The 20,580-nt window shown below is 39.1% G+C and overlaps 1 protein-coding gene across 5 annotated transcripts in view; it reads left to right on the top strand.

Annotated features, from left to right (window-relative positions):
• Window positions 1-19,338, top strand: part of RBM33 (RNA binding motif protein 33) — a 103,293-nt gene extending 83,955 nt beyond the window's left edge. For 2 of the 5 annotated variants that reach the window (XM_057416457.1, XM_057416455.1), the window contains exons 16-19: window positions 4,480-4,692; window positions 6,122-6,310; window positions 17,448-17,536; window positions 17,733-19,338. In XM_057416457.1, the coding sequence (XP_057272440.1) occupies window positions 4,480-4,692; window positions 6,122-6,310; window positions 17,448-17,536; window positions 17,733-17,781 (540 nt within the window). In that variant the 3' untranslated portion in view covers window positions 17,782-19,338. The remainder of the gene's footprint in view (window positions 1-4,479; window positions 4,693-6,121; window positions 6,311-17,447; window positions 17,537-17,732) is intronic. The other 3 variants (XM_057416456.1, XM_057416458.1, XM_057416459.1) reach the window with 3 other exon arrangements.
• Window positions 19,339-20,580: the final 1,242 nt, after the last annotated feature.

Below are 20,580 nucleotides of genomic sequence, written 5' to 3'. Positions count from 1 at the left end.
AAAAACTTCATTGTAAAACTGTCATAATGATTGTGATAGAGGAGAGAGCTTCAGCTTGCTAAATTCAAGCAGTTCCTCATAAAATTCTGCTTTTAGAATTTGTGATCTCATATTTGACAGAATGGTCTATGCTTCTCAAAACACAACACTGACTATGTGTATAGTGAGAGAGTCTCACTAATGAAAAGCAGCCTCAATAAGTATGAGGGAATCGGTTCTAAAATACATGACCATTTTGTTGATCCAGTTTTGGATCAAACTGCACAGACTGTTCCACAGTAGAACTTTTGAAAACCATTCACCATGTAGATAAACCCTTTTGCCTTGATCTTTTTTTGTTTAATTACGCAGAGTCTTTGAAATTAACTTGGTTTTTTGGCACTGCAAATAATCTTGCAGTGCTTGAAATTTGAAAGATAGTTTTTATACTTTCCCCTGAACAGAACTCCTGCAACTTTAAAAAAGGCATTTTCATTATTCCAGAGTTAACTGAATAATGGTAAAGTTTCATTCAAGAGAACTTTTTCCTGGCTGTATGTTGTGAAAGCAGAGCTTTTAAAAAACTTGGAAATTCAGAACTTTGAAGGTCAGAATGATACGTAATATAGAAATCAAGCAGTAGACAATAACAAAACAATATTCTTCCTTTATTGGTTTGCAGACAAAGAATGGAAATTCGCTTTTCTGCAGAGGACTTTAGAGGAAATTTGTAGTATAAAATCAGAGCTTGTTTCAGTCAATCGCAGGTCTCTGTGGTGGCCTGAGAAGCATTGTACCTGGTTTCAGCGCTTTGTGCATCAAATTGTATGAGGCAGGCCATGATAATGAATAGAGATATCTCTGAAAAATTTAGTGTTGTCCTGTACATGTCAAAATGCTATAGAAAAAATTGAGTTAAGATATTTTTTGGCAAGAGAAGACTCAAAATTTTATTACCTTCTTCTGTTGCTACATGTTTACATCTGGGGAGGGCAGTGATGTAAGCTAATGAAAAATGAGCAGTGGTGAAATTGACTTTAGGAAAAGCAAAAGGTGATTTCAGATGGTCTAGAACTGAGACATTTTAAGTAGAAGAGGTGCTAGCAATTTAGCTTCTATGATTTAGTCATTGTTTTGGGTAGCTTCTGCAGTACAGCTTCAGTTTACTTAGTCACCTGTAGCTTTGCTGGAGGTTTTGATTTACCTTATGGGTGCCAGCTTATTGTATACTTCATGAGTGAAAATCAGGAGTTGATGTTACATATGGTCATCTTTATGGTCATCTTTATAGTCATCTTTAGTCATACGTCTTTTCTCTAAAATATTAATGATCTTGTATGAATGTATAACTTGTGTGTAATGTTCTGAGGTTTTGTATCTTTGAAGTCCAGATGTTCAAAGCTCTTTGTGGGTGTTTGCTTGACTTAGTTCTTCTCCATTTACGTGCCTCAAGAAGTCACTAATTGTCTTGCGTAGAAATTTAAAGGATGACGGTGGTGGTGAGTCTTAATTTGCCAGTAAATACTACTACTTAAGTTCATTTTGGCTCGGACAGTGCTTGTCCTTGCACTGTCATATCTGTAGCCAGTGAAAAAGGAACTGGTTCTAAAATTCATAATTTGAGGCCGTGGTGTTCTGCTTTTTAGGTGCATAGTGACCTAGGAGTCACATTTGGTTTTCATTTTCATAAGAAAACCACCAAAACTTGTCTTCAGCTGAAGCCAGGGCTATCTGTAACAGGAAGCAATGTACTGCTGACTTGTAGGGAGCACTGTTAGTCCTTGAGCACCAAGTTGCTCACTCATTGACCTCTCCTGGGAGGTGGTGCTTGCAGGTTCACCTCTGCTTCCCCTCTTCAAGTCATCCCAAAAAGCAGTGGATGTTCAGAGCAGTAGTATAAAGAAAGGGTTTAATCCTGTTGCCCTTTATTCCTTCTTGTTGCAGGAAGAAGCAGACCTTGCTCAAGGCCCTTTTCTTACCCTGTGGACTTTATTTATTGTTTTGCATAGGTTTTCTTATTTCTGAGATGTGTTAATTCATCAGAAAGTGTGGAGATTTTTCTACCTTTTGACTTTTGCCAGAGCATCATGCTCACAGTGAAGCCCAAAGGTGGCATTTGAAGACCCCAGCAGGGAGCAAACCCTGTCAGATTTTTCATCAGTGTGACCTAACATTGTGTGTTATGTCTTCAACTCTGTGTGTTTAGCCTACACAGTTTTATTTGGTGCTAATTGGGCTTGGTAGTTAAATATTGGGGGGTTGTTGGCTATGCTAGCCTTTTATGGGAAATGATTGTTTGCTTTTGAAGTTTCTGTAATGAGCATGTTGGATGTGTTTTGTACCTGAGGGCTTCACTTTCACATGCTCTTCCTATGTATTGGGATTGCTTTTTGCCTTGAAAAGAAATGCTTGCAAGTATTTATGGCTGTTTTTCACAGCAGGCAGTTAGCAGAGATTAGATATTTAGCTCCCAATTATTGCATTTAAATTCCTCCTGAAATGCTTGTTGTTCTTGTTAGTTTCATCATCTTCCAGCTGCTGTAGGGTTGAATAAAAGAAATTGGGCTATAGGGCTTATGGTGATACTGATATTGAATTAATACTAAACTTAGGAGGATTTAATGCTGGTTTCCTGGTAAGGTTTTGTTTGCATGTGTACATTTGGGTTTTTCAGGAGAGGAGGAGAGCTATTGCTCTTATATTTTTGAGCAGTAATTGAAGAGAGAGACTCTGAAGGGAAAGCTTTATAATTTCTCACTAGTTCCTTCTCTCAAAGGTTTATATATCACGTTTTCTGGAAAGCGACGGAGCCATTCAGTATAGTAGAGAAAAAAACACTGTATGTGATTAGAAGTGGAAAAACCGGATGCCCTCTCACTTTGGACACTGTCATTGAAAGCCCATACGTGGGAAGAGCTTCAAGATTTTTCCTGTGACAGATTGTGCTTTCGTAGTGTAGACAGTGCAAGGGGGCAGTGAAGCTCATTTGTCTGGGATTTAACTAGTTCTTGAGAAATTGTTACCTGTATATACTTGGTAATATCGAGGACTTGATTTAAGGGCGTAAACTGTGAACTAGTGAACTTGCAAACATGCATATCACATGTACAGGACTATTTCTCTTCAAATGATAGTGAGGAGACTTAGTCACCAGTCCTCAGTAAGTGTTTCTTTTGCTTTTGTTTAATCCCAGTAGAAGTGTAATGATTTTTATTCCCGATCAATGTAATCTTGCTCTTAGACCATAAATCTGTTTCTTCTGCAGCCTTGTATTTTGTCTCCTTATCCGCAAGAAACATGGCAGTTAGCATGAAACCCTCTGTTTTGTGAGATATGTTACAGATGAAAAAGGAGTTTTGAGTTGTTAATATTTAAGGAAAGGGGGAAAATAACCCTGTGTAAAGAAAGATGCTTTCATAATTCCTCCTTTCCCCCCTCCCCCTCTGTTTAGACATGCCTTCTCTTTGAGAGCTTTGGCAGGGTTTCTTGAGGTTGATTAGGGACTTAAATGAAGCCTTCCCCTGGCAAATACAAGCCTTGCTAGTATTTGAGTTCTAAAGTTGGAGTCCAGTCAAGGTATGGATACTGCTCTTAAAACCATGCAATAATGTGATGTGCTTTATAGATGCAAAAATACTTCTCTTTTGTCAGGCTCTGCTGTCTCTTTCTCCATGTGATGTTTTTCAGGAATTGATGTGATCTGGACAGCAGGATACAGGTTCAAGAATCATCAGTCTGTAATAAAGACTAAACTTTCTGGGTAGAGGCAGTGGAAGGGAATCATTTCTCTCCTAGTGCTTTCAGTTTATGCTTTTATTCTGCTTGATTGCACTGAGGGGTGTTATGGAAAGAGATACATTGGATGAGAGAGGCACTGAGGTGGTGTTTTGTCATGTTTGTGATTATAAATATCTATAAGAGCTTTAGAAAACAAAGAAAACCAAAACAACCTTAGGGAAGAACCGTTCCAAGTAGAGACAGTGTTTGAGGAAGGAGACTGCTTAAAAGGCTGTTGGTATAGAAGCTGGCAGAAAAAGTACATGCTTCGAAGTAGATATCATTTAACTAAAGAGAGGTTGAAGTTTTAAAGATGAGCATTTACCTGGTTCTTCCAGCCTTCACAGTTCTTTGCTCCTTCTGCAATGTGTATGTCTCTAAAAAATAATAGTAATAAGTAACAGTAATGACAAAATAAACTCATAGTTTACATGTAACCCTGGAAGGAAAAAGTATTTGGGAAGAGAAGTGAAAACACCTTGCTATTTGGTGTATGAAAAGACATTAATTTACCATTGTAATTATAATAAAGCCTGAACAAAGTAAACTGTTCTCCAGATACCCTGGGTTTATTTTAGGCTGGAGCACACTTCCCATGCCTACCATGGCCACTGGTTCGCTTTAGCAGGCAAACCGCTAGGTGTTCTCTCTGCACTGAGCAAGCTGAATGGGGCAGTTTGCAGTGCCTGGACATTGAGCCGCCTGTTGTTGTGTTGATTTCAGCAGGGGGGAGATGATGCTGGCTTTTTTCACCCAGAGGGCCAGCCCCAGCGGCCTCAACAACCCCTGGAGCCGAAACAGCAGCCAGTGCGGAAGGTCACATTGACAAAAGGAATGCAACAGCAGCAGCACCACCAAGAGCAGCAGCAGGCACAGATCCATTCACCAGCTCCTCAAGGGGTCAAAAACATCCAGGGAATCCATCAACCTAAAAAGGTGATTTTTAGATACATGTCACTGCTAGAAATTTTACTGTCTAGCTGTGTTGCTCTATTAATAACTAGCATCCTGTTTGTCAATTGCTAGCACAGGGCTGCATGACCCAGGAGAAGCATAATTGCACATCAAGCTTTTAATTTAGAGAGACCTGTTTGTACCCAGTGCAGGCTGGTGATGCCTGCAGGTTGTTTCATCTGCTGACTTCCTGGCCAGCACAGTAGTCCCTAGGGAAAATGAGTGCATCCCAAGATAGCTGCTGTAGGAGGTGGTAGCCAATGTGTTTTCTGTCTTTAAAACTGAGAGTTTTTCTGAAGTTGTGCTTACGGTTTTATTCCAGCTGTTTCTGGCATACATAGGGGAGTGCACAGCGACTGCTTCAGGTTGCTCTTTGGTCGATCCTCCAAGTTTATATCACTCAAAACAGTTGGTAATGTTGTAACTTGATTTTTGCACTGGTCATGCATTGGGAGGCGGCAGGGCAAGGGTTGGGGTGGCAGTGGCCTGTGTCGCCTTTGCATTTGCAAACTGGCATGCTCCTTGAAGATAGCTGTTATTTTGACTTCCAGGTTAATTTCTTGGTTTTGAACTGTTGGCCATAGTCTTCCTGCTTCTTGTAAGGATTAAGTTTCCTTGCTGATGTGGAGGGGTGTAGAAAGTTGTTAGCCTCCGTAGGCTTTCCAGGTAGGAATGGAGAAACCATGTTGGGTGTTAACTCAGTGTTAAGTGTTAACTCTGTTTAATGTTTGTTACTCTGTTTCATTGTTATTTAACCTCTTTCCACCTGTTCAGTCTTTCGTTTACAAGAGTTAAATCCACACATTTCCAGCTCCAGAGCATATGGTGGTGCCAGGTCCTAAGGATCTGGGGGAAAGGAACTTTGAAAAATTGTTTTAAAATTATTTAGCATATGCAAGTAGTCCATCCTGATACCAGACCAAGAGTTGGTAGCAATAGAGACTGGAGGCATTTGAAGCAGTTTGCTGGTCTTGTGGGTACATTAGATTTACCTGTAGGTTGAGAAGAGAAAAAGGAGGGGGGTGATTTGTGGGGTTTTTGTTCAGACTTAAAATATGGGAGCCGAACACATCCTGCTAGCGTGTTGAAAATTAAGTTATGTATTTTGGTCTGAGAAACTCCACTGCTTTGTTGGTCTGTGGTAAAGCTACGGCTTTTAGCCTCAATGCAATATATATATATAACTCAATATACAACTTGCTGTCCTTCTAAAAAAGGTTTGTATAAGCAGTGGGTGAATATTTTAATAAGTGGCATTTCAAATCAGCAAACAGCAACAAGCTGTTTTACATCACCCTGTTCGTTAATCAAGTCTGTAAGTAAATAGCCAACTTCTGTATCACCTGTCAAATGCTGTGAGCAGAAGCTCTAGGTAAGTAAATCAAAATACTGTTACTTTTGTTGTTGGCAGGTCATTATGCATGGCAGAGGCAGAGGAGTAGCAGGCCAGATGGGCCGAGGACGCTTGATGCCAAATAAACAGAACCTGCGAGTGGTGGAGTGCAAACCTCAGCCCTGTATTGTGTCAGTTGAAGGGCTTTCTTCATCAACTACTGATGTCCAACTGAAAAACCTGCTGATGTCAGTGGGACCCATTCAGGTAGGTCAGCCTCGGTTTATCATTTTTGTGCCAAAAGGCTTTCATTCCAGAAAGCTCAATTAATTCCCTGACACTAAATACAATGTGTGTTTATTGGTAATTTATGTTTGAAGGCACCCCCATCCACACATGCTACACCTGGTAGGAAAGACAAGCACGTGATGATACTGCAGCACAGGAGGATTTTGCTAACCATCACATTCCTGCTGCAAAAGTCTCCTTCATTTTGGAGTTCCTGTGCTGTCTCCCATATTTTCTTACACAATACAAGCCTGTCTATTCTGTGAGGTTGTTAAAGACAGACGATCATATAAAAGCAAATGTATTTTTGGTTGCTGTCCTTGCTTTTATTGTTGACTTGCACCTACCATCTTTTATTGACATTTACCTTTTCCTGTCATTGCAGTCCTGTGGTAAGAGCACTTAATGACCACTACCCAGTGGAGGTTTTTTATCATGTAGCACCATTGAATTTTTCAGATAAAAACACAGTCTCCTTTGAAAGATTTTATTTATCCTTCATTTTTATAGAGGATTCTTTTGAGGAAGGGCCTGTGAGCAAGGTAATGACACAAACACACACACTGATATATCTCCTGTGAAGCTTCTGTTTGTAAACTGCCTCCTTGAAATGATGTATCAGTTAAACTGACTTTAGGAATACAGGAGGTTTTCAAAGCGCTGAAGGGCTTAGGAGGCCCTGGCTGACTTACTGTTAGTGCATTTGAAAATGGCAGTCAATAAATAATGAAACATACAGATTAAGAGAATTTTTTCCTTGATTTTTTTCAGTTTGGAGTGCTCCTTTTGACAGGATCAACGATTTCAGACAAATGCAATGCATGAATTGGTGGTATTCTGGGAGACTTCTCTGTTAGTGGGATCATCTCTCTGTTGCAAAACACACTGCTCTCTTAAAGATGTACACTCTGCCTCACTTCTTCCCAATTTAGTAAATGGAATAATGCTGAATTATTTATGTCGTCAATTCAGAGAGGTTTAATTTGTTTGTGAAAGCGAAAACACTCTCACAACGTACTTTGTGCCTTCATGTTCTGTAGTACTCTAGGAAATTATTCATACAGTTCCAAAGCACATTTATTCAGTGTTTACTTGCTAAATCTTGCATGAGAATTTTAGGAGGAGATTAACAGAAACCCTGCTAGGAGATACTCACAGTTGAGAGAAGTTACTGAGAATGTGCTAAAAAATTTATTCAAAACTTCCTGTTAGCTAGTTGTTGCTAGCCGAATCTAAACTCTGGTCTCTCAATTCAGTGTCACAGATCAATTTAGAAGGATCTACTTAGAGGAAGAAAAAAAGGTAACTCATTTTGTAGTGGGATTTGATACATTCGTGTGCCCTACAGAACTTGTATTCTTACAGCAGCATCAGCTGTACCTTAGGAAATGAGGGTTTCTAAATCATCATTTTCACCTTATCAGAGATCTTGAAGTAGTACTTTAAAAGAGATGTTTGAATTTAGCTAACAGGGCAGGAGGCCTTTTCTCTAATTCTGCACTTGAATTTCAAGTCTGACTTGTAGAAGGCTAGGAATTTCCTGGCTAGTTTGAGATTGAATAATGTTTCACAAATGTGGATAATGAGATAGATATCCAGGGGAGAAGTGATCCTTCTGTAGGAAGAGTCTAAGACTGGTATTACCATGTGCAATATTTAGCTTTTTGGTTGGTTGTGGGGTTTCTTTTTGGTTTGTTTTTGGTTTTTCTTTATGGTACTCTGAGAAGTGGTACCACAGAAATGTTAACAAACTAAATGAGGAAGGGGCAGCAGCAGTTTTAGGTGCCTTGAACCAAGAAACTGAAGAACTGAAAATGATATATTTGAAAACCTGTCTTGTCCCTGCTCACAGCAGTCACTTTCATACAGATGGTGCTAGATTTTTCAAAGAGGTCACTGTTCTGAAGTTCATGAGTGGATTCTTTTGTGGCTGTTAATTAATGTTTTTACTGGTGTTTGTGCTCAGTGCTGCACTAAATCTCCTGCAACTAGAAATGGCCAGCAGGCTCTGGTAGTGATAACTGGTAGAAATAACCCTGCTTGGTTATTTCCTCATTCTTTCTTTAAAATGGGTTTCATGTAAGTGACTTGCAATGAGGAGTGCAGGCATGAGCGCCTAAAGAGAGCAGAGTAGTGAATGGAAGGGCTCCCTGCTGTGTGGGCTTTAAGGGATTTCATGTGAGAGGCAAGTACAGGTCATGGCCATGACCAGAGCAAAGAGATCTCAGATAGTGCAGAGCTCTGGTCTTCTAAATGAAAAGCTTGCTGAACTCGAAATAGACAGAGTTTGGGGAGATGGCTAATGTGGGGAAAATGGCATGGTGAGAAATTCTAGCTGCTCTTTTGGAAATGAAGCATGGTGCTGAGGTTTTTAGCTTGTTCAGATGGAGTTCAAGAGATAGTAAGAGGAGAGAAAGGTGAATCAGTTGTGGCTGACTCCATCTTTAAGATGTAGAGTGTTCTATCTTTAGCTATTGGCTATATTCAGTAAATTTTTCCTTACTGAACTGAAGACTGAGACAGCAGTTTCTTGAATTTTATTTATCCTGGGGTGGGGGAGAAATGTGTGTGTCAAACTCATGCTTATTTTTTGCAATTCTAAAAGAAATTTCAAATCTGAATCAGAATTTAAGGAGTTACCTTCCTGCCTGGATATTGTTTTGAAACTACACATGCTTATTATTCAGCACTCAAATTCCTGCTTAAAGTCAAAGGTTTCCAAACTGTACCTCAGGGATCATCTGGTCCAACCTCGTAGGACATGCGTCTGTAATGGTAAGCAAACATCTTGCTTCAAAGTGACATGCAAACACAGCTCAAAAATCTTAAGTATTGCCTCGTGTAACAGTTTCTGCTGCGGAGCCGTTGATCCCACACCACCTCCTATTTTCAAATACAGTTTGACTCCTGATTTTGTTGCAGTGTGCTTAATCCTTCATGTGTTTTCTCAGGAAGAGGACTTTTTACAAGGGCGTGTAGTGACAGGATAAGGGGAAATGACTTTAAACTGAAAGGGGGTAGATTTAGATTAGATATTAGGAAAAAATTCTTCACTACGAGGATGCTGAGGCCCTGGCACAGGTTGCCCAGAGAAGCTGTGGCTGCCCCATCCCTGGCAATGTTGAAGGCCAGGTTGGAGAGGGCTTGGAGCAGCCTGGTCTACTGGAAGGTGTCCCTGCCCATGACAGGGGGGTTGGAACTAGATGGTCTTTAACGTCCATTCCAACCCAAACCAGTCTATGATTCTGTAACAGAAAGTTTTAACGTATTTATGGAAAAAGTCACTCCAATATCAGTGGAGTGAATAGGGGAGGATGAGACTACTTTGTTTTTCTGGGTACAAAAAGGCTGGATTTTTATTTTAGCTTTTTCGTATCAGTGTCATTGAGATGCAAGCACCTTGCACAAACCTTGAGAAGGGAAGTTAAAAACTTTTCTCAGTTCATAATGTTCAACACTCCTAGCTTTGCCATCATTGAGGTGGGCGTTCTGGGAGCCAGGGTTTGGGAATAGCTGGGTGTGCATAAGAGATGAAGGATACTTTCACAGTTGTAGTTGGCAATTCAGCATTTTGTCTCCTCCATACCCTAGAAATTAAGAAAATTATCTTTTCCTGTGTATGAGCTTTGAAATACCCTGTGTTGCCTAATCACTGAAGACTCTTTAGTTCTCATCCTTGCTTCATTAAAGCTGCTCTGTTACTAACATAGGAGAATAAAATACCATGAAGATTCTCGAGATACCAAATAGAAAAAAAATCTTTGGGGCTCCAGGAACCCCCCCTTAGTCATAGCTGCATTTTACAATTCAAACATAATTAAATTAGCAGGAAAAGTGCTTCCTTTCAACATACAGTTTGCTGTCAGACTCTTTCTGGAGAGGATAAACTTTCAGGTACAAATAATGTACCTTCAGTAAAATCAGAGTGCTCAACCTAAAATAATTACATGCTATAAATGAAATTATGTATTCCAGAGTGTCGGAAAGTACAGATTTCTGAGCACATCACCAAAATAGAGCCTCATGGGGTTGTGCTAAAGCAGTAACATTCGGTACACATCCATTCAGAAACACTTGCTGAACTAGATTACTAATAAGTTGCAAAGGTCAGGAAAAATGAAGTGCATTCTTCTGGAGCTCTTGAATCTGGGTTTAATGTTTATACTGTCTCTGGAGGCTTGCATTCAGCTAGTTATTGCCACCCTCACATTTTTTCTAGGATGGTGACAGAGGGGAGCGCTTACTAGACCTCCAGATAATTTGAGTACTGATTGATCATTCTGTGGATGTCTTCCATCATCATCTTTAATTATATATTCTTACGTGAAATGGTTGCAAGCATACAACATCAGCACAAAAATCTCAGCATTGCTTTGTGAAGATTCAAGATTACAAATTCTGATGTTAAATAAAAAGGGGGGAGAAATACTAGAAAAAAAAAAACAACCCACTGCTGTGTATCAGAGGTGACAAGAATGTTGCAACTGTAGGTGTATTTTGAGTAATTTTATGAATACGAGTTTGATAACGTCGTCATTTCTTTTTTGGTCTTAGGAGAGAAAAACAATTCCTATGTCGGTGCGTTTCTCTTTGCTTTCTTAGAGAGACAGCGCTACCTAGTGCTCAGTCAGGGTAAACGCAGCTCTCTGCGCTGACCCTATTCAGAATTGCTGAATTTAGTTCAAGACTTAGCAGTGGAAATGACGAGCGCACGTGGATGAGTATGCCCAGGACGTGAGTGCTCTTGTAGATCAGTGGGGTGGTTCTCTGTGTGAGGCAGTACACAAGGTTCGTAGAGCTGACCTGTGTAGTCTTCCCAAAAATATGTGTAGTCTTCTGTAAAAATCTTTTCAGCAGATGCTGGTAGTTCTGCTTCATCCTTGGGGCTGTAGGAAGAGAAGAGCAGCTCCATCCTGATCCTGTCTAGCTCAGCCCTGCTTTGGAGGGCTCAACTTCTCAACCTGCTGATGCCCATCTCAATGAGAGAAGATTCTTTCTTCTCACCTCATCTTGCATATGGAGATGGAAAGCTGAGCACTTTTAAAGTATGAATTCAAAGATGGCAGCAAAACAGGAAGGAGGGACAAAAGGTGGAAGGGATCAGTTGCAACAACTGAGGATAAAATAAATACATTCTGTCCCAGCCTGTATGCTTGTTGGAAATGACTTGGAAGTGTCGTTCCCAGGAAGGATGCTTCAGGTGTCAGGAGACTGCGAGGATAATAAAAACGTGTCCGCATTTATTGATGGGGAGGGAAGAATTAACTAGAATCTGATCTTTCCTTCTAGAAAGTGCCTGCCATGCTGCTATTTGACTTGTTGCAGAGCATGATGGATCACACGCTGGACATGATGTTGGTTAGGAACATTTATGCTTTCTGCATAGACCCTTTTTAGCAGCTTCTTATGCACTTCCACTGCTAGTCCCAAACTCACTGGTGAACTGAATTTGCAGACTGTTAGGTAGTCCATTTACTTCAATGAAAGAAATTGACTAAATGAGGAAACTTTTATTTCTCATTTGTCTCCTATAATTGAAATGAGTGCTTGCTCCAGTCTCACTCCTGCCTGCTTGGTTTCCGTCTCCCAGTGCTCTGTTATCTCCCTTTTAACTTCTCTTTGTAACCTCTGAGAGTTTTGGTGTCAAAGATGCTTATTCTCTGCAAGTGATCTCTTGCTTTCTACTCATGGATGTCCTGCTGCTTATCTCAAGGCTCTTTGTTTTGCAGCAAAGATTAACTAGAGATTATTGTGCAGCTACTGTCATACAGGCTTTTTAGTATTATTTTCACTGATATCATAGAATCATATAATATTGTGAATGTGTAGATTTAATAACAGAGCTTATGTAAAGGAGAAAAGGGCAGTGTAGGTCTGCAGACTCTGAAGAAATTTCTGCAGAGGGAATAGTCCTTTTATGATATTCATGCTTTAGTCACTGGTAATAGTTCAGTTGCAGAAAAAGCCAGAGCCCCTGTTTAATTTTTTTAAGTTGTTGAATTAAATAGCATGTTTTAAAAGAGTTTGTAGGCAAACTGTCAATCAAAAAAACATGAGTGATCATGAAATACTGGGGTTTGCTGGTATCTGCTCAATATAAGGTATGCGTCTTCCCATGGCACTGCCTAAAGAAGCAGAAAAGGGAGACAGTCAAATCAGTATGATCTCTATGCTGCCTAAATCCTTTCCATATAAAATACTCCTTCTTAGCCTAAACCAGCTTTTTATTTTTGATGCTGGGAATATGTCAGAATGTAATTTCTGGAAAACAGAGTCAAATAGGAACATGCCAAGAATACCTCTGATCTCAGGTTGGTCCCATGAAATGGTGTATGGTAGATCTGTACACCCAAATCTGTAAAGTAACCACTTGTTTGAAATCCCTTGGCAGTTATTGTATGTATTGTCAATCCTTTACACCTGAGTGGATCTGGGAAGGGGTTTTCATCCTCTGGTGAACATCTTATTAGGTCAACTTAAAGAGAAATGTGAATGAAGTTGTTTTCTCAGGGCAGTGACGTTTGGGAGGATTGTGGTATTTCAGCTTTGGAATTCATGATAGAAGGTGATCCTAGTGCAGTGCAGTGTGGCAACAGGGAAAGCTCCTGTGGATGAAACATGAGTGTCCTCCCATTAAATGGGAGGTCAGGTATTGCTCAGTAAAACCAGCCTGTCTCCAGAGGCAGTGCTGTGGTGTTGGTTGTTTCCTGTCTCCTCTGACTGGCTTTTCAAAATCAGTAGGTTACAGAATAATACTAAATTCAGGTCAAATTCCTAATGAGCCATGATACTTTGGGGAAGATCATGTTTTTATGATGGAGATCATAAGACTAAGGATTACTTTAGTACTTACTATGTGTTCTTTGAAAATGAGAGAGCAGCTGTCTTTAGTACTATACGAAGACCAGTCTGATGCTCTTAGCTTTGTGGTATTGCATCAGGTCTAAAACCAACATACTAAAGTACTTTTTCAGAATGTGTATGGGGTTTGTACGGCAAGGTTTTGGCAGTGGGAGTGTTTCTGAGAAGCTGCCAGAAGCTTCCCCCAGGTCTGATGGAGCCAGTGCCAGACAGCTCCATGACAGACCTGCTGCTGGCCAAGGCTGAGAGCATCAGTGACAGTGGTAGCACCTCTGGGATAACATAGTTAAGAAGGGGGAAAAGTTAGTGTGCAGGAGAAATTGCATCCAGAGAGAAGAGTGAGAAAATGTGAGAGGAACATCTCTGCAGACACCCAGGTTGGTGCAGAAGGAGGGGAGGAGATGCTCCAGGCAAGAAGAGCTTTTGTTCAGTAAAACCTTGTTTAATTTGTTCTAACATAATCTTCAGAAGTAGTTAGGCAGTATGAAAGGAAATGACAAAAGTTTAAATTTATCCTGATATACAGTATTGTTGGAAATAGAAGTTAAGATACACTGTGGGGAAACAAAAATAATAAAAATAGGTGAGCATCTGTTTTTGTACAAGCTCTACAATAGCTAATGGAGTACTTCAGGTTTTACTTTGAAAATGAAAGATTAATGCTTGCACATGTATGGGGTTTTACATTAATGAAACACATTAAATAGTGGTACCAATAATTTTGGAAACAAAATTAGGACATTCTTTACAAGTAAACTGGCTAATACAGTGATAGTCTGATGAAAGAGCATGATTAAAAATAACAGCTTTCTAGGAGTTTATTTCAAGATCTTTGCAATTAATGTGTGAGCGCTCAAACTATCAGAGAATGTTATGGATGCTAGAAATACTGCATGTTATCACTGAAAAAAATAGGCTGACAAATTATTAAACAAAGGTGGAGAACTTTGTTAAACAAAGCAAGGTAGCATGATTAAGATACACAAAATTAATTTTGTATGTACTTTCCCAACATGTATTTGGAATCAACAAAAGCAGAAGGTGGTGAAGTAAGTCTTTAAGATAATGCCTTGAGCAACATTTTGAGCTAATAAAAATCCACAGGTTACACAAAAAAAAACATTTTCTTCAGACTGTTATCATCATCTAACTGCATGTCATCCTGAATCCAAGGAGATGGAAATAATCCGGTAGGATGAGTATGTAGTTACTTTACGTCAGGTTTCCACTGAAGTGGAACACTAGTTTGTATGCCCAGCTGATAACCCATCTGCTCTGGGTGGGCTAACAGCAGCTCAGGACCTACACACTCGACAAAATCATACCTGCTTCTTCTGTATCTGATAGTCAGCATTGCTAAGTACAAAACTTGGATTTAAATAGTAATGTAAGTAAGCAAATATTACCCTAAAATCAGAACATATGTTTTCAAGAGGTGTTTGTTAGCTTGGATAAATAATGTTTATACTTGCAGGTCATGATAGATGTGGATTTGTTTGAAAACATGATGTAGATCACAGTTTATGTTGTGATATTAAAAATCTTTGTCAGCAAAGGTATTTATGTTGGTATTTCAGGCCATGGTGGTCATATCATCAAATTAACTTAGCTTAGTAATTGCCTTTTTTTTGTGTTTAAAACCCAAACTTTTTTTTTCTACCTAAATAAGGTGTATATAGCTAATATACCTAAACAAACGTGAAGTGATTGTGTACCATTTTCATTACCATAGTTTAAATGCAGTAGAGGCTGAGAATTTGGTTTTAAACCATTTGAATTAACATGTTTCAGACAGTTTCCAACTGAAGAAGTATTGTTTGTGTAGCATTATTTTATCTTTCTTTTTGCAGTCCTTAATTCTCTTTCTGGTTAAAGCATAGGCATGTGTAACTGCAGTAGTTGAGAAGATCCTGATGCTAGAAGTTACTGCCTTACTCCAGGATTCTCTAAAGGTGTTTGGGCAGTTCAGCAAAGGATGAGATGGGTTGGCTTTTTATTTCCACAACTGTCTGTATTGACAAGTGAAATTAAATCTGATAAAGATGCTTTTCAATGGACTTATCAAAGAATTGATGTCTTGTTGCCAAAGCAGCTGAGCATTAAAATTATAATGTGTTTAGTGTTTTAATTGTTTTGGTTTTTTTTCTTTGAAAAATAAGGCAATAAAACAACGTAAGAACAGGCTGTGACATAATACCCAAGCTAGTCAGTCAATAAACTTTATTAATTTGTATGAAAGTGTAAGTAACTTGTCTGTAATAATATTTAGATACTTTGCCTAATTTCATTAGTAAGTCTGTACTATACCAGAATGTCTTCCTTTAGTCAATTTTATATGCTAATTACTTTTATTAATTTTTCATTATGGGTATATAAACTGCAAAATGAAATTTTCCTTTATACATCTCATTAATGCAGTAACAACTGAATTTTGGTGCAAGAAGTCACTAAATGTAGCTTCTTCACTTGATCACAACATGGGTCTAGACCATAAAGCATTTGGAGAATCTCCTGTGGTTGAGTGAGACCTGTTGTTGTGAGGATTGATTGTCAGCAAGAGAGCTGGAGATGATTCAGGAATGGGGAGAGAAGCAGGTAACTGCAGGACATTCAGGGTACAGCTGAAAGGATACGTCCCTGGGTTCTTTTCCAGCTCCACTGTTCTGTGAAATATTCATCCTTTCAGTGATTCAAACAGGTTTTCTCATATTTAAAGTGTCAAGTTCTTTGAAAGGAACAGATTTACTTTTGGGTTTTGATTTTTATTTTTTTTATTGCAATTCAGAGATTTTCCCCAACTATTCCAAGCTTCTTGTTTCTAAATCTTATTTAATGCCTTTAACTAAGTCTTCAAAACTTAGTGATAGGACTGAGTTAATCCTTAGTGTTTTCTATCCAGAAAAGCAGTGTCAAGAGAATGTGCATTAGATACAGTTCTGTAAATCATGATAAAGTGACATCAGTGAAGGAGGAGAACACAGACTTCAGTACCTTCTTCACCTACTCCAGCAGATAACTTCCAGGAGAACTGAGCTTTGTCAAAGGACTTCCATTGGCATTTTCTGCAGCCTGACTCTATTCTTGCGGGTAGAATGTGCTTAACCTTGTAAAGGGCTTTCAGATTGAAAAAAGACAAAAATCATCTACCAAATGTTTTCTCATTTTTAAAGCTAAATGCCATTCCTACAAGCCCAGAAACTAAAAAGTTGCAGTGACTTAACTAAATCTTTTAATCATAGAAAAATCTACATTTCCAAAAACTATACAGTCCAGATTAACTTGAATATTCTGCGATGCTGAATACTTATTGCATGTTCTCATTGATTGTTGGGTGTGTACCTACTTGATGTGTAAAACTTCATAGTCTCAAATTTGCGAGTTGTCTTTTTGAAAAATATGCTGTTATACCTAACATGCTAACTCAAAGCATCAATTTTAATCTTAGTAAGTCTGAAAAGTTTTCATTGCCAAGGCCACAGGCTGCTCATGGAGATCATCAGGCATTACCAGGACTTCTTGATGCACCAGGGAGCAAGGACACAGGTTCTCCAAAGCCCTGGCTGAGGAGTGGTCAATACTATACAGGGTTTTTTGATAGTTGTAGCACTGTGAAATGCTGCTCTCATGGTATGAGAAGCACGTATCAGATGGACTTACCTGGGTAGATGTGTGTGGCATGGTTTCCCATTACTTAGGAGGATTTGGAAGTGGTGACCTAAGCCATTTCATCAGGGTTTCTTGGTGGTTAGCATCTGTCAAAAGTTAGCCACTTGTTTTTGGTACAGCCGTTTGAGGATATGCAGTCTAGAGATCAAGACCTACCACTTCGTTTTCCTGATTCTGCCCTGTTTGACCTGTGGAAAGCCCTGATCCTTTAATGTACATCAAGTGGGTGACTCCAGGTGCTTGTGTGTGAATTTTTGCTCTGCCCAGTGGAATGTTTCTTATTTAGTTGGTGTGAATTTGGCTGCAGGGTTTGGGTCATCTATATGGGTAGAATCGAGGAGCTGTTGCCTTTGCTTAAAGTGTGATGGTCTGGGATTTCCAGTCAGTACAGTTGCTTAACGTAGCAGCTGAAACACCTTCAGCTGTGTCCCTTACTGCAGTCCCAGAAGTGTCTTTCCATTTCCTGGATACCAGTAAGAAGAAAGAAATATGGCAGAATTTCCATCAGTTTGGTGCAGAATGAGTGGGTTTTTTAAGTGTAACTGTAAGAGAATATTAAAAATGTGTTTTGGCTTTTTTTTCTCTGCAGAGTTTACAGATGCTTCCTCAACAACGGAAGGCCATAGCAAAATTTAAGGAGCCAGCGCATGCTTTAGCATTTCAACAGAAATTCCACAGGTAAATAATTAAATGGTGCTGCTGCTTCAGTTCCTTCCCTCCTTTCAAAAGATTAAATCAGTCTTCTCTGCTCAATGTTTCTCTTAATCCAGCCAAGCATCTGTTTATTAGTGACCTTCATAGAACCTCCTTGTTTGTTCTCCACCCCTAGATTCGGTTTGAGTACCAGGTTTAAATTTCTTTTAACTTTTAACAGGCACATGATAGATCTGTCCCACATAAATGTGGCACTGATAGTTGAGTGATGACTGCTGAGAGAAACCCTGACACTAACAGGAGCATACTGTGGAGCTACATGAGGCACAGTGGCAAAACCATCGGGTTGTGAAACCTTTCAGCTTAGTCTTTAGTTGCTAACTACAGAAAGCAGCAAGATCTTCTTCAGAAGAGCAGAACTTGAGAGGATCTGCAAAAGTGGAATTTCTGTTAGGTTTGTTCACATTCTGTTGTAACCACATGGAACTACAGAATCTTTTTCAAAACGCTTTCAATGCACGTAGACGCTGTTCTTCAAGATCCTACTGTGTGACCACAGTGACTTGAGAGAGAACGTTTACATAGAAAGATTTAAAAACTTTCTCCATAGCAAAGAATATTTGATAATGGTTGCTCTTATCTTCAGTTTTGAATGAAAACTCACTTTTCTAAACAAAACACATTAGCTACATTGTATATCTGGGAGCATAGAAGGCATTCTTGCATAGATTTAAACGTGGTCTACTTCGCTGAACAGCAGTATGCTGAGAAGCTATGGAGGTGACACTGGAAAATTGTAGTTCTGATCTTTGTAAATAAGTTAAATCCATCTTTGCATTTTTCTATTCCAACACAGACTTCCATTTTCTCCTTCCAACTCCACTTATTCCGTAAAACCCTGTGTAGATATAACATTGCTGTATTTTCCCTTGGGTTTTAAAAACAAGGATCTTTGCCCTTCAGGAGCATCGTGGGGTAGTGAACTCGAAGTTGTAACTAGGTTGTTTTAGATGATGCTGCCAGATACAAGGAAAAATAAATATTTGGTGGCTCACTTCAAAAATGCTACATAGGAAGAGTGTTGTATTCCTAATAGTTCTCTTGGCTTAGCGTTTAATGATTGCCTTATGCTTTATTTTGATTAGAGTTTTTTTCTTTGGGATTTATTTTGTGACTAATGTTGAACCATAAGAAACCCATAACTGAAAGGACTTGGTTTGATGTGGTGTTCCCAATAAAATACAGGACTATGACATTGCGAGTCTGCCGGTGAACGTGGCAGTTCCCAAAATAATGTGCAAACGTTAAGGAGCTTATATTTTATTCAAAGTAAAATCCGTATTATTTCCTTTTGGTTAAGAACCATCTAGATGGTGTTGCCAAAGGAACGTTTTTTTTCAGTTACTTCTGAATAAACTTATTACAATGTCATCTTTATATTGGATTCCAGTTTTTATGAACACTTTCTTAGTTTTAGACCATGAGCTTTTGGTTCATCCTTTATTTTAGAAATACTTTAGTAAGTACCCCACTTACTGCGTGAAGGTGGGGACTTACAGAACCCGTCCAGGTTTGTTACCTGAGTGACCGCAGGAGAGCACTATTGGTATGTAATGAAACAGCTGCAAACGGGGTCCAAAATAGGCATGTCAAATGTAGAAGGTGAAGTAAGCAAGTTTATAGCATCATAAAGTACCATATAGTACCATTTTTTTTTTAAATTCTTTTAATTTTTTTATAAAGATTTAATGGTAACTAAGTCACAAAGGCCTAATAGGCTTTCTTACAGTTCTGGTCCAGATTTTCAATTAAGTAGAAGTTACTAATGATTTAATAATAAAATACTGTCAAAAATCTAGGTAAAACTGCTCTTTGTTCATTGAAATAATACAGTAATGTAGTACTTTGGAAATGTACTGGGAAAGAAATAGATACTCTAAGCCCGTTTACAACTTTTCTTGTAATGTGACACTTTTGCACGTGAGTGAGTTTTGAGCTTTGCATCTGTCTCTGTAGTTCCCCATTTGTGCTTAATAGTTAGTAACATCCAGCACAATTACTACACAAAGTCCTATTAGTGCTTCAGGTAGACTCAAACCCAGGACAGAGAACCAGCTGCAGGTAGGAGGTGCCCGGTGGGAGCCAACCCTGAAGACTCACACGAGGTGATCTCTCCCATGCTGCTTAACTCCTCACACTGTGAGCAGTAGGATCCCTATGCTGCTTCCTTAGGTTATGTAGTTTTTATTTTTTAATAATTAAATGCTTATCTTTAAAACAAGTCATGAAGCAGTTGTTCATCTCGCTGTTAGGGAGCAGCTTCTTGCAATGAGAAGGATGGCAAGATGTCTCGGAGTGGAATGATAATAGTGCATGTCTGGAAATCTGGGTTAGATGCAAATGCCAGACAGGCCAGCAGCTGAGTTCAGCAGTAGGAGCATCTGCAGCTGATCAGCTGTCCTGTCAGAACCAAATGTTACTGGAGTTAAGAGTTTCTTGGAGCCTAAGAATATGGGTTTGATTCAAAAGTCAAAGAAGTTTGTAGAAATTCTTCTGCTTTGAGTTTTGAATCTATCCCAAAGAGGCTGAGGTTCAGCCAGCTTCAGTTTAAAGAATTTTTATTCAGTTGGGGTTAAAAAAAAAAAAAAAAAAAGATTTTTGAGGTGAATGTGTGGCTGGATTAAAGACCTGAGATCACCTCACATCTGTTTAGATGTTGGAGGCAACATAAGCAGTGCCTGTTTAATGACTATATGCACCCTCTTTAAAGGCAGTTGCAGTAGTATTACTTGTTCATAGGCAGGGTACAGGTGGGTCGGTGGTGATCATTTTAGCTGCTTATTGCAGTACCAGAGTATCTTACTGTATGTAAACATACTATATGTATGTGTGTCTATATGAATTTTATTATAAGCATACATACATACTCACACCCTGTGTTGTCATCATCTTTCTAATATCTTAAAAAACTCAGTAGCAAAAGTAGCAGTTAGGTGAGTCATTTGTTAAAATGTTCGTGTTTTGTTAGTTCTCAAATCCTAACTTAAAAGTGGATCTCTTGGCAATGA

This window comes from Pezoporus wallicus, unplaced genomic scaffold (genome assembly GCF_028554395.1).
Source record: "Pezoporus wallicus isolate ANWC-B61680 ecotype Strahan unplaced genomic scaffold, APGP_CSIRO_Pwel_v1 contig_3847, whole genome shotgun sequence".
In the NCBI taxonomy this organism is placed as follows: Eukaryota; Metazoa; Chordata; class Aves; order Psittaciformes; family Psittacidae; genus Pezoporus; species Pezoporus wallicus.
Note: the sequence above shows the minus strand (reverse complement) of the source record. Positions and strands in the feature narration are given on the sequence as shown.